The 12,338-nt window shown below is 35.7% G+C and overlaps 1 protein-coding gene across 2 annotated transcripts in view; it reads right to left on the reverse strand.

Annotated features, from left to right (window-relative positions):
- Positions 1 to 12,338, reverse strand: part of DOCK10 (dedicator of cytokinesis 10) — a 203,492-nt gene that overhangs the window by 87,844 nt on the left and 103,310 nt on the right. For both annotated transcript variants that reach the window (XM_070753304.1, XM_070753305.1), the window contains exons 13-17: positions 11,457 to 11,579; positions 10,180 to 10,262; positions 7,392 to 7,514; positions 2,958 to 3,037; positions 385 to 572 (exon numbers count right to left, since the gene is read on the reverse strand). In XM_070753304.1, the coding sequence (XP_070609405.1) occupies positions 385 to 572; positions 2,958 to 3,037; positions 7,392 to 7,514; positions 10,180 to 10,262; positions 11,457 to 11,579 (597 nt within the window). The remainder of the gene's footprint in view (positions 1 to 384; positions 573 to 2,957; positions 3,038 to 7,391; positions 7,515 to 10,179; positions 10,263 to 11,456; positions 11,580 to 12,338) is intronic.

The following is a 12,338-nucleotide window of genomic DNA, read 5'->3' on the forward strand; positions in this document are numbered from 1 at the left end:
ATGGTTGTAAATGAATCACTGCAGTTGAGTGAATAACACAGTTGTTATGTGAATGTGGCTAACTCATTGAGTTTGCCTCTTGGAAGCTGTCCGGCAAGGACACAAATGACCATGTCATGACCGTGGAACATTGCAACTGTGATAAAATACATGCCGGTTGCCAAGCACTCACATTTTTATCATGTGATTATAGTAAAGGTGCATTTGGTTACAAATATGAAGTCCAAGCACTTTTTTTCCAGTGCATTTGTAACTCTGAATGGTGATTACACAAATATAAGTTGGGGACTATCTGTATTTCAAAGTGTCTATAGAACTTATGAAGTGTATTTTTAAATAAACATGCTAATGTTTGCTTGGCTATTGTACTATTGACGGTCATACCTTGTTGAAGCATTTTTGGTTATCATATTTCAGATGCTTGGGACAGATATACATTTGGTTTTTATATATTTTATAAGGCTGAGAATATTTTGTAGATTCTTGAACAAATTCTTCCACTTCTACTGTTGGTTGATAGTCCTTGATATTATTGAAAGGCTTCTTTGGTATAAAAGATGATGTTACACAGTCTGCACACAAAAAAAAACCAGAAGAAAAATCCATTCACTACTTAAATTATTGTCTTTCTTAAAAAAGACTGAAATTGGGCAAGTCTATGAATGCTTCTATCTTTTACGGACCCTTTTCCAACAAAAGTTATTTCATTACGTCAAGCAATGATAATCCAATTAAGTGATAGAAACATAGAAGTCTGACGGCAGAAAAAGACCTCACGGTCCATCTAGTCTGCCCTTATACTATTTTCTGTATTTTATCTTAGGATGGATATATGTTTATCCCAGGCATGTTTAAATTCAGTTACTGTGGATTTATCTACCACATCTGCTGGAAGTTTGTTCCAAGGATCTAGTACTCTTTCAGTAAAATAATATTTTCTCATGTTGCTTTTGATCTTTCCCCCAACTAACTTCAGATTGTGTCCCCTTGTTCTTGTGTTCACTTTCCTATTAAAAACACTTTTTAATAGGAATGTTTTTTTTTGATTTTTTTAAAAAAAATGTATGATTTTTTTTAAAAAAATGTAAGATTAACATATGGATATCACCATATGTAAGCAGAATACAGGAGAAGTTTCTTCTTTTTCCTGTTGCCACATGTATAATTTCCACATTGTTCCATACAACCATTGGGAATAGATTTGTAGGTGTACCATGATTGAATAAGGGAGGGGGGTGGGCTCGTCCCTTATTGAGTTGAAAATTCACCACTCTCTGTTCTGTTTACATGTGATATCCCAGTGAAGGAATCCAATAGTATATGATGGCTATTATCTATCTATCTATCTATCTATCTATCTATCTATCTATCTATCTATCTATCTATCTATCTATCTATTTATTTTTTCAAGTATATATTGGCAATATAAATAGATATAACACTGTTTATATACATGAGATGGGCACTAATAAGAGGGAAACATTAGGATAGGGATGGTAGGCATGCTGGTGCACTTATGCATGCCCAGGTTCGCCTGGTGCACCAGTTGTGGCCCTACTTGGACAGGGAGTCATTGCTCAGTCGCTCATGCCCTCATCACCTCGAGGTTCGATTACTGCAACGCTCTCTACATGAAGCTACCTTTGAAAAGTGTTTGGAAACTTCATATTGTGCAGAATGCGGCTGCGAGACCTATCGTGGGGCTTCCCAGATTCGCCCACGTTTCTACAACACTCCGTGGCCCGCATTGTCTGCCGATCAGTTTCCGGTCACAATTCAAAGTGTTGGTAATGACCTTTAAAGCCCTACATGGCATTGGACCAGAATACCTCCGGAACTGCCTTCTACCGCACAAATCCCAGCAGCCAATAAGGTCCCACAGAGTTGGCCTTCTCCGGGTCCCGTCGACTAAACTGTCATTTGGCGGGCCCCTGGGGAAGATCCTTCTCTGTGGCGGCCCTGGCCCTCTGGAATCAACTCCTCCCGGAGATTAGAACGGCCCCCACCCTCCTTGTCTTTCGCAAATTACTCAAGACACACCTGAATCGCCAGGCATGGGGGAACTGAGACACCTCCCCCAGGCTTTTATATTTTATGTTTGGTATGTATGTGTTGTATGGTTTTAAATGATGGGGTTTTATATGTCTTTTCTCTTTTAATATTAGATTTATTCCATTGTTATATTGTTTTTTATTATTGTTGTGAGCCGCCCCGAGTCTTTGGAGAGGGGCGGCATACATATCTAATAAATAATAATAATAATAATAATAATAATAATAATTATTATTATTATTATTATTATTATTATTATTACTACTACTGACCTCTTAGGAATTGGGTGAGGTTAACAGTGGATAGACTAAGGATAAAGTTTTGGGGGTTTGGTGATGAAACTACAGAGTCAGCTAGTGAGTTCCAGGCATTAACTACTCGGTTGCTGAAGTCTATTTTCTACAGTCAAGTTTGGAGCAGTTTAGTTTGAGTTTAAGCCACAATGCTTCTATCACATATATTTACTGTATATGGAATTGAAAATTGAAATGAAAAAATCTGATTAACAGTGGAAATCACGCCACTATTTTAACTTATATTTAAGAAAATTAGAAAAGTATTTCTTACATTAGTTACCCAGTTCTAGAAATATGTGACAAAATATAAAATATGATCATTTACAGTGCATTTTGAAGTAGAAAAGTTAATCTTTCTAACCACCTTTCATTAGCAAATCCCATTATATATTTTATGCATAGTACCATGATTTCAACTGCTGCCCTATTAACAAGGTAAAATCTATATGTCTCTTGATCTCCTGCCTAAACTCTGCTCTTGAGCATAGCAACCACAAAAATCAATTTAAAGCACATTAATTATAAAGGAATAATCTTAAAACAAAAAAAAATGCAATGTCTTCTGGGACAGTTTATGCATTGTAGACTTCTTATAAAATGAGTTCATACTTGGATGCTCCAAAGGTAGCCAATCAACAGCAATTTCTAAACTTCCAGGGATAATCTGAATTTTATTAATTTTCTCAGTTCTGCAAATATAAAAAGAATAATATTTACATTATTGATATCAAAGTAAAGTGAATGCTATAAGTAGTCAAAGTATGAAGTATGAAGAATTTAAAAATATTTTATATTTTAATATTTCTATTAGCTCAACAGAGTTGCAGAAGTATACAATAGATGAACACACTATTTTCAAACAGCATAAAACATAAGCAGTTGCAAAAAATAAAATGAAGTAAATTCATGGCGACAATGGAAAATGTATAAACACAGTAAAATGATGGGTTTAAAAACTGAGACACTATAAAAGTCTGATCTAGGAAACCAAGGAAATGAAACCCAACTCAAAACCTGTAGCTGAATTGTTCTTCATGATTCACAAGGACTTTACCACCAAATGAGGAAACAATCACAGAAGCTTGATTGTTTCATTCAGAAAATTTATTATAGCTTTACTATATTTATTATTTTATTTATTATTTATTTATTTATTTATTTATTTATTTATTTATTTATTTGATTTGATTTGATTTGATTTGATTTGATTTGTATACTGCCCCTCTCCGTAGACTCGGGGCAGCTAACAACAATAATGAAACAACATGTAACAAATCTAATATTTAAAATAATTTTAAAAACCCTTATTTAAAAAACCAAACATACAAACAAGCATACCATGCACAAATTGTATAGGCCTAGGGGGAAGGGAATACCTCAATTCCCCCATGCCTGATGACAAAGGTGGGTTTTAAGGAGCTTACAAAAGGCGAGGAGGGTGGGGGCAATTCTGATCTCTGGGGGGAGTTGGTTCCAGAGGGCCAGGGCCGCTACAGAGAAGGCTCTTCCCCTGGGTCCCGCCAAACTACATTGTTTAGTCGACGGGACCCGGAGAAGGCCAACTCTGTGGGACCTAACTAGTCGCTGGGATTTGTGCGTATTTATTAAAATAAATATTTATTATTGTATTTATTAATACAAATACAGTAAAAACTGGTATCCTAAAAAATGAAATACCGATAGTCCTCATTTAATGACCAAAGTTACAGTGGTATTGAAAAAGTGACTTATCACTATTGTTCATTGCAGCATCTTCATGGTCATGTGACCAAAATTCAGATGGTATGTATTTATGATTATTGCCGTGTCCTAGGGTCATGTGATCCTCTTTTGAGAACTTGACAAGCAAGGTCAATGGGGAAATCAGTCAGTTTCCTTTAACAATTGAATTACTAACTGAACAACTGCAGTGCTTCACCTAAAACTGTGGCAAGAAAAATCATAAAATGGAGCAAAATTCACTTGGAAACTGTCTTGATTAGCAATGGAAATTTTGGGCACAATTGTAGTTGTAAGTCAAGATTTATCGATATAAAAAAATTATAATTTAAAAATGGTTAGAAGTTCTCTGCTGGGTATACTCAAAAAAATGTTGGGATTAGATTGGTGCTTGCTAAAGAAAAGGTTTATTTCCTTGTTAATGTCCTTTATGTTTTTTGTATTGTCTGTATTGTTTAAAAATTTTGTTTTAATTATTTTTAGAAAAAAAGAAGGGAGGTCCCTGGTGCCAGGAGGGGGTTGTGAGATTCCCAGGGATCCTTCCTACCTTGGGAGGCCATTCCCACACAGGGGCCCATGTGGCTTGGCCCATGTGGCCCTCTTGGAAGAGGCAGCTGTCACTGGGGCTCTTGGCCTGCCTCTTCCTGGAAGACCTATGTATAGCCCCCCCACCGCCCCCGGAAAAGGTTTATATCCTTATGTTATTGAAAAGGAATGGTTGAAGAGAGGAATGGATATTCTGCCTATATCTCAAAATAGTACTGAAAGTCTTCAATGCATGAGGTTATGAATAAGACTTCAGCAAAGACTTATAAGACAAATAGGTTTTCTTCATAAGTCACACATTGTTCCAAAAGTGCAAATGGGATAAATAAATAAAACATGATTTGTTATTGACTTACTGCCGTGAATTGTTCGTTAGTACTCCTATCTCATATCTGGTTCATCTCTATGTCTGACCTGAGCTTTAGCCAATCCATAGATAAGATCAATTTTAAACGTGAAAACATATTAAATGCTGACTAAATAAGCTATGTGGTGAGGGGGGAGTTTGCCCAGGTTCTCCTAGTGCACCAGTTGCAGCCCTATTTGGAAAGGGAGTCTCTACTCACAGTCACTCATGCCCTTATCATCTTAAGGTTCGACTACTGCAATGCTCTCTACATGGGGCTACCTTTGAAGAGTGTTCGGAAAATGCAAATTGTGCAGAACACAGCCGTGTGAGTAGTCATGGGCCTGCCTAGATATGCCCATGTTTCTCCAGCACTCCGTGGACTGCATTGGCTGCCAATTGGTTTCTGGGTGCAATTCAAAGTGTTGGTTATGACCTACAAAGCCCTACATGGCATTGGGCCAAAATACTTGCGGGACTGCCTCCTGCCGCATGAGTCCCAGCAACCGTTGGGTCCTACGGAGTCAGAGTCATCAACAAGACAATGTCGCTTGGCAGGACCAAGGGGAAGAGCCTTCTCTGTGGGGGCCCAGGCCCTCTGGAATCAGCTCCCCCCAGAGATTTGTACTGCCCCCCCACCTTCAACAAGAGTCTGAAGACTCATCTATGCTGCCAGGCCTGGGGCCACTAGACTCTACCCCCCTGGCCAACTAATGTATTGTAAGTTAGTTGATTGAATGAGAATGAGAGTTTTTTAATGGTTTTAGATTTTTATATTAATTATTTTAAGCTAATTGGAGTTAGGATATTATATTGTTCTTTTATATGCTGTAAGCTGCCCTGAGTCCTCAGAGAGGGGCAGCATATAAATAAATAAATAAATAAATAAATAAATAAATAAATAAATAAATAAATAAATAAATAAATAAATAAATAAATAGTTTATTAATAATTTACACCAAATAAACAATGAAAGCAAACAACAGTATGATTGAGTTACAACATTTGTCCAGAATTTAAACAAACGAAGATTTAACAAATTTTGCTTATTTGACTTTTTATAAGTCACAAGCAAGTATATGGAAAGGATGTATTGTTCAAGGAGAATGAATCATAAACAAAATAGCTGTTGTATAACAGAAAACAGAAGCTTCAATTAGGACATTTCCACGTTGCTGCACTTTTCACTAATCAAAGTCATAGACACAATCTGAACAGAATCTGTGATGTCTTCACTTTTGCCAACTTAAAATGCCGGCAATGAGGAGTGAAAAATAGCTGCCTATTTCTAAAGTTCTGCAGTTAGGGCAGCAACGACAATCCCCTCATCCATTTCATAACAGGAAGAATTATATGCTGGGAGAAGACTTTGAGGCCAGTGTTTCCCTTCAATAAAGAAATGGAGCTAAAACATTTTACTTTGCTGTGGTTTCAGCTATACCACAGCTGAGCAAGAAATGTAACAGCTCCGCTCTCCAACAACTTGTTGGATTAAGAAGTCAAAACTGCCTTCAAAGAAGCCCCAAACGCTTGTGTAGAAGCTCCCTGGTTAATAAAAAGTAGTAATTTTCCAGTAAATCATTCTGCATCTCTATTATTCTCTCTTTTCTTTTCTTCGGGCAGCCATTATATTTGTTACTGTATGAAACACTTCTCCATTTTTCTTGGATAAGTTTTCTGGAAGCTCACTTTGGCAGAGAATAATGTGAAAACTGTTCCATTGTTATAACTTATTTTGGCATTGACAGGTTTTTTTAGCAAACAAAGCTATTGATGAATGGTAGTTAGTGTCGTGTATACTCCCGTTCAGATTCCGAAGGGGAAAGCGATTATGAATTGGCAGAAGGGCATGATTTACAGACAGAAAGGGAGGAGGCAGGTGATGTGCAGATGCATTCCAGTTCTAGCGAAGAAGACGTCAGGCGGTTAACCCTTACTTCAGACGCTTGCAGAGGAGAAGAGAACAAGTGTTAGGGAAAAAATATTAGAAGGAGAGGAACTGATTAATTAATTTCCTCATGTCTAGTTGTGAGCGGAAGAGAAAGCTGAGTTGTCAATTCTTGCCGTTTCAAAATGGGGGCTTCTCTAACCAGCTCCGAGCGTAAGCTATACATTGTGTGAATTTATTTCCTGCTTTTATGACTCTGGATTAACACTGATTATCCCATAAGTTTTAGAATGACTTGTGGAATGTTTTTGTATGGCTTTCAAGTTACTTTACTTTAATGCTAAAACTAAAAATGAGAAAAGAAGGCGCTGCGTGTAAAAGATGATTGAGGAGAAGAAGAGGAAAGAGAATAAAGTTGTTGTTGTGTTTTACAAATATATGCATTTAGCAATCCTTTATTTCAACTATTAGTTGCCTTTAGCCTGAAATCAAAACAGTTAGTACTATGTTGTAGTTTTAGAAACTTAAGCCAAGGATATCTTACCTTCTGTATTCACCTATAAGTTTAATTAAATCATCTGTTGAAATTTTGTTACTTTCTTGTCGGAACAGAGGTGAAAACCGGGAATCTCTGTCAATATTTCCCTGGTTATCCTTAAAGACAGACCTGTCAGGAAGGAAAAACAATACTGAAAATGATAAATTAATCACTTGCTAATTAATTTTAATGTAATCATTCCCAAAGTTCTGAGGTATACCAAACTACTAAAAACTAGCCATCGGTTTGAATAATTCCACAGTTTCTTAATTATTCATGATCCAGAAATTAATGGAGCAGTAACACCATATTAAATGAATTAACATTGGTAGTAACACCAATATGAGAATGGAGATACACCTTCGGAGAGGGGCGGCATACAAATCTAAGTAATAAATAAATAAATAATAAATAAAATCATGAAAATAACATTAAAGTAAGCTTCCACAGACTTGCATTATTGTTTTTTTTAAAAACTACTTCCGAACTACTTTCTGAACTATGAATTTTATAGTGATGGTAAAATTGTTTCCACAATATTCAACAATTGTTACGTATTAAAATATAACATTATTAAATCAAGAACCACAGCCCTCCTAGATGAAAATAGTGCTAAAGTTACTTGTATATATAGTTACCTAGGAAACACTATCACTGAATCCAGTTGGATTTAATTAAAAAAATAGTGTAGATTAAAAAATTAGTTTTCATAAAAATGAATTTTCAGACCCATTAATTCACTTTGGATTTTATTCTTCATCTTTTATTTTTAAGCTTTTCCTTTTAAAATATAGAGCAAGGTTCTCTATTACTGCAAACCAGGACAACAGCTGAACTGGAGGATACGTATCAGCTATAAAGCACACTCTAATTTTGCAAATTGTTAAGATCTTTTGCAGACAGGGTTCTAAATCTTTTTGAATGAGAGTAATAGAATGGAAAAGATATGTGGAAAATATTTTGTGGGAAAATCAACTTTCCATGTCCAAATCGTATTTGCAAATCCTGGCAGCTGGGGAAGGAATATGAGAATGGAAGACTGACTTGTCACACTGTAATGCTAAGGCATGTTGTAATTATTGACTCTCGGGAAAGTACATATGGCATCACACCAAACTCAGGATATATAAATGTGCATTGTATTTCAGTTCCAAGTCTTGAAAGGAATCTTGAAAGGATATGTAAAGATTGTTCTAAAAGTGTCCAACATAGGTTATTTCATTTAGTTTTCTTGTTTAAAAACATTTAAAACAAGATCAGTGCTTGATGTCAGAAATTAAACATTGGAAACAAAATTCACAATCCAAGTTTTCTGCTTTTCATCAGTTAGGCCAATTTTTCTGAAGTAGGTTGTGTGTGTCTAATGGAAAAAATGTTTTTTTAGATGGTAAGATTTTATAAAGAAAAACTCAATTTTATATCTTTAATCCAGGGGACACACACAAACACACAAAGTTGCTTGCAAAGTGAAATGGGCACCATACAAATTTAGTAAACAAACAAACAAACAAAAAGATGAACAAAGTACTGATATTCATTCAATCCAAAAGGTGGAAGTTATCCTGCTATCTGTCTTCAGACACTTCAGGGGCATCAGGGGTTGAGAGATTTAATGACTAGTTATAAAAATGCTATTGGATATTAAATACAGTAACTGAATTTACTGTATAATTTAACATAGAGATGAAGCAGCCATCTGCAGGCATAAAGCCCCACCATTTCATCTTGCTCCTCATTTCATGCATTCAACAATACTGATTACATGAAATAAAGCCACAAACATATATACAGTTGTAAATATATATCTTTATGTTGTAGATTTCTTTTAATCCTGACAGAGACCAAAGCAGACACAGAAAGAATGAGAGAAGAGATAAAAGAAGAGTTGTTGCCACTGCTATTACTACCATTGCAATCTCTTTTGATGTTCCTAAGTCAGTGGTCATCTGAACAGCAGCATAATGTGCTGGAAGTTGAGCTAAAGTGGCTTCATTTTTGGCACTTTATTCCTGTTCTCACCATTTCGAGACAAGAGACAAAAAAGAATAGTGGTGCCATATATCTGCTTTAAAAATCTATACTAGCAGTTGTTGCCAATAAAAACACACAGCAGAGCATTCTAATTCTTTGTACTATATGCTTTAGAACCAAAAGAGCTCTAATTTTTACTTTTCTAGTTTGATAGGAATGACCAACTCAAGGCATGTTCGATAGTGAAGAACAAACTTGTTTCCCTGGTGTTTCCTAGTAATAGCCTACCCACATAACAATGTGACTAATTCTTGAGCCTAGATAAGGCTAGTTAGGTGCTGTCATAGCTGTTATAATTTCTCACAAGCTTACATAATGCTAAGTTAAACTTAACAAAATGTTAAGTTGCGATGTATTATTTTACTGATATATCAAAATATATCCCTTTTTTGTTGGACAGAAACAATCTGGAACTATTTCAATTTCAGAACAATTAATCAGTGGAATGACTTGCCTCCATAAGTTGTAGGTGCGCCAACACTGCAAGTTTTGATGAAGATATTGGACAATGATTTGTCTGAAATAATATAGGATTTCCTGAGCAAGGCCCATTTCCAACTCTGTTATTCTGTTATTGTTTATGATAAATACCAAAACATAGAATGAAATCAAATATGATTTCCCTTAGAGAACAGCAAATTCAAATATATAAATTCACAGATATCAAAATGGGATATTGTGCCTTGTCTGAACCAATGCATTTTATAATTTCTAACCATGTGTAAAATTGCTAATACTCGATAGATATTTGGCAATTACATACCGTACAGACCAAGCAAAGGGCATCCGATATTTTCCCAACTTGTTGCAGAATTGTTTGTTGGATTTTAATACTTTCAGGGCCCACTAGATAAAAATTGAAGAAAAGGTTAAGGGTCATTCAAACTGTATTCAGAATAATTTAACTTTAGACCACTGGTGACATTATGGTGATGAAGCACTATAATATCATCATTGGAAAGGATCTTCTAGGACACCTCGCCACTTAAAATGAGGCAGAAAAACCAGAACTAGAGCAGCACAGAAGATTGCCAGATAATTTCAGCCTGATATGATGTCGTAATAGTTACCACTGAGAAATTTTGGAACAATGGCAGACATATTTCATGAAGGACTTGACTATCTCACATATATCAGCTTTTTTCAAGTTTTAAGTCTTCTTTTTTTATGAACACAATGTTCAATGCTTACATTGATGAGATGAAAATAGAAGTAGCACATATACAACAAATGTTAATGATTAGGAAGCAAATTTAAAATCCAATTAACCTGCCAGGAATTGACTCTATTGGTTTGATTTCATTAAGAGCTTTAGCTTATTCATAGAAAAAAAGCGATATATTTCTAATCTCAAATATTGCAGCTGAATGGGTAAATTCTCCTAGCTATCATACTTCTTCTATCTACAAGTCAGATATTTATTTGTAATAGTACATGGTAATGGCCTAGGGAGAATGAGCCCAGAGGTGGTGCCTAGGGAGTGGTCAGATAAGAGACAGCATAGTCTGCAGCTGAACAGTGGGCAGGGCAAGAGGCTCAGAAAAGATCCCCTGTGATTTCTCTAGACCAGGGGTAGGCAAAGTTGGTTCTTCTATGACATGTGGACTTCAATTCCCAGAATTCCTAAGCTAGCATGATTGGCTGAGGAATTCTGGGAGTTGAAGTCCACAAGTCATAGAAGAACAAACTTTGCCTACCCCTGGTCTAGACACAAAGGAAACAGGGAAAAATTATACTTTCACTTTTGCAGGATTCTGTTTATGTAGCCTTAGTTCATCTGCTCATGTTCCCTGTCTGGTCTACCTTGTAAGGCTGACATTAGCTCAGTATACATTTCTTATTTTTGGAAGCACTTGGAAGTGCTTGAAGAATTGACTCTTCCATTGAGAATAAGAAGAACTGCAAACAAATTGCATAAAGAAACAGAAATGCTTCCTGCTCCTATAGATTGTCAATGCTGTCTCCAGAGATGGCTTATTTTATCAATAGTTAATCTGACCCTTAGGATTTGAAAGCCATTTATGTTACTAGTTATATTACCTTGTTAGAGTCTGGGTTTCTTATATACGGTTCTGCACTGGTAGCAATGTTTCCCATGAGGACCTTTTCAATTTTTGCCACCAAAACAATTTCAGAATGAGGATTACTAATGGAGAAAATTCCCTGAAGAGAGAAAAAAAATCAGTAAGCAACAATCTAGATACAACAAATAAGTTATTTTACTTAAATAATTATTCTGCAACATAAAAATGAGAGCAACTCTAATTTGCCACAATTTCCAGACCTCTACTTTTTATGGAAAAAAACACACACTCCAATTCCTTCTAGAATAATTTACTTTCACAGATGAGTAAATTTCCAAACCCTTCTACTGATCCTGGGAGGGGATAGTCAATATTAAGAAAATTTGGAAAAATAATGTTCTCCAGTGTGGTGTCCTCTAAGATTACTATCATCCCATGTAGGAAGGCTGGGATTTACAGTTCAAAAATAATCAGAAATTACTCATGGAAGAGAAGAGTGGTTGTAGCTAGCCACCTGCTGTTTTGTAATAATTCAAACCAAAATAACCATGGCATACAATTTTATTTAATAAATAATAATAATAATAATAATAATAATAATAATAATAATAATAATAATAATTTATTGGATTTGTATGCCGCCCCTCTCCATAGACTCGGGGCGGCTAACAACAATGATAAAAACAGCATGTGACAATCCAATAATAAAACAACTAAAAACCCTTATTATAAAACCAAATATACACACAAACATACCATGCATAACTTGTAATGGCATAGGGGGAAGGAATATCTCAACTCCCCCATGCCTGGCGGTATAAATGAGTCTTGAGTAGTTTACAAAAGACAGGGAGGGTGGGGGCAATTCTAATCTCCGGGGGGAGTTGGTTCCAGAGGG

The sequence above is a fragment of the Erythrolamprus reginae genome, chromosome 5, assembly GCF_031021105.1.
Source record: "Erythrolamprus reginae isolate rEryReg1 chromosome 5, rEryReg1.hap1, whole genome shotgun sequence".
NCBI classification, from domain to species: Eukaryota; Metazoa; Chordata; class Lepidosauria; order Squamata; family Dipsadidae; genus Erythrolamprus; species Erythrolamprus reginae.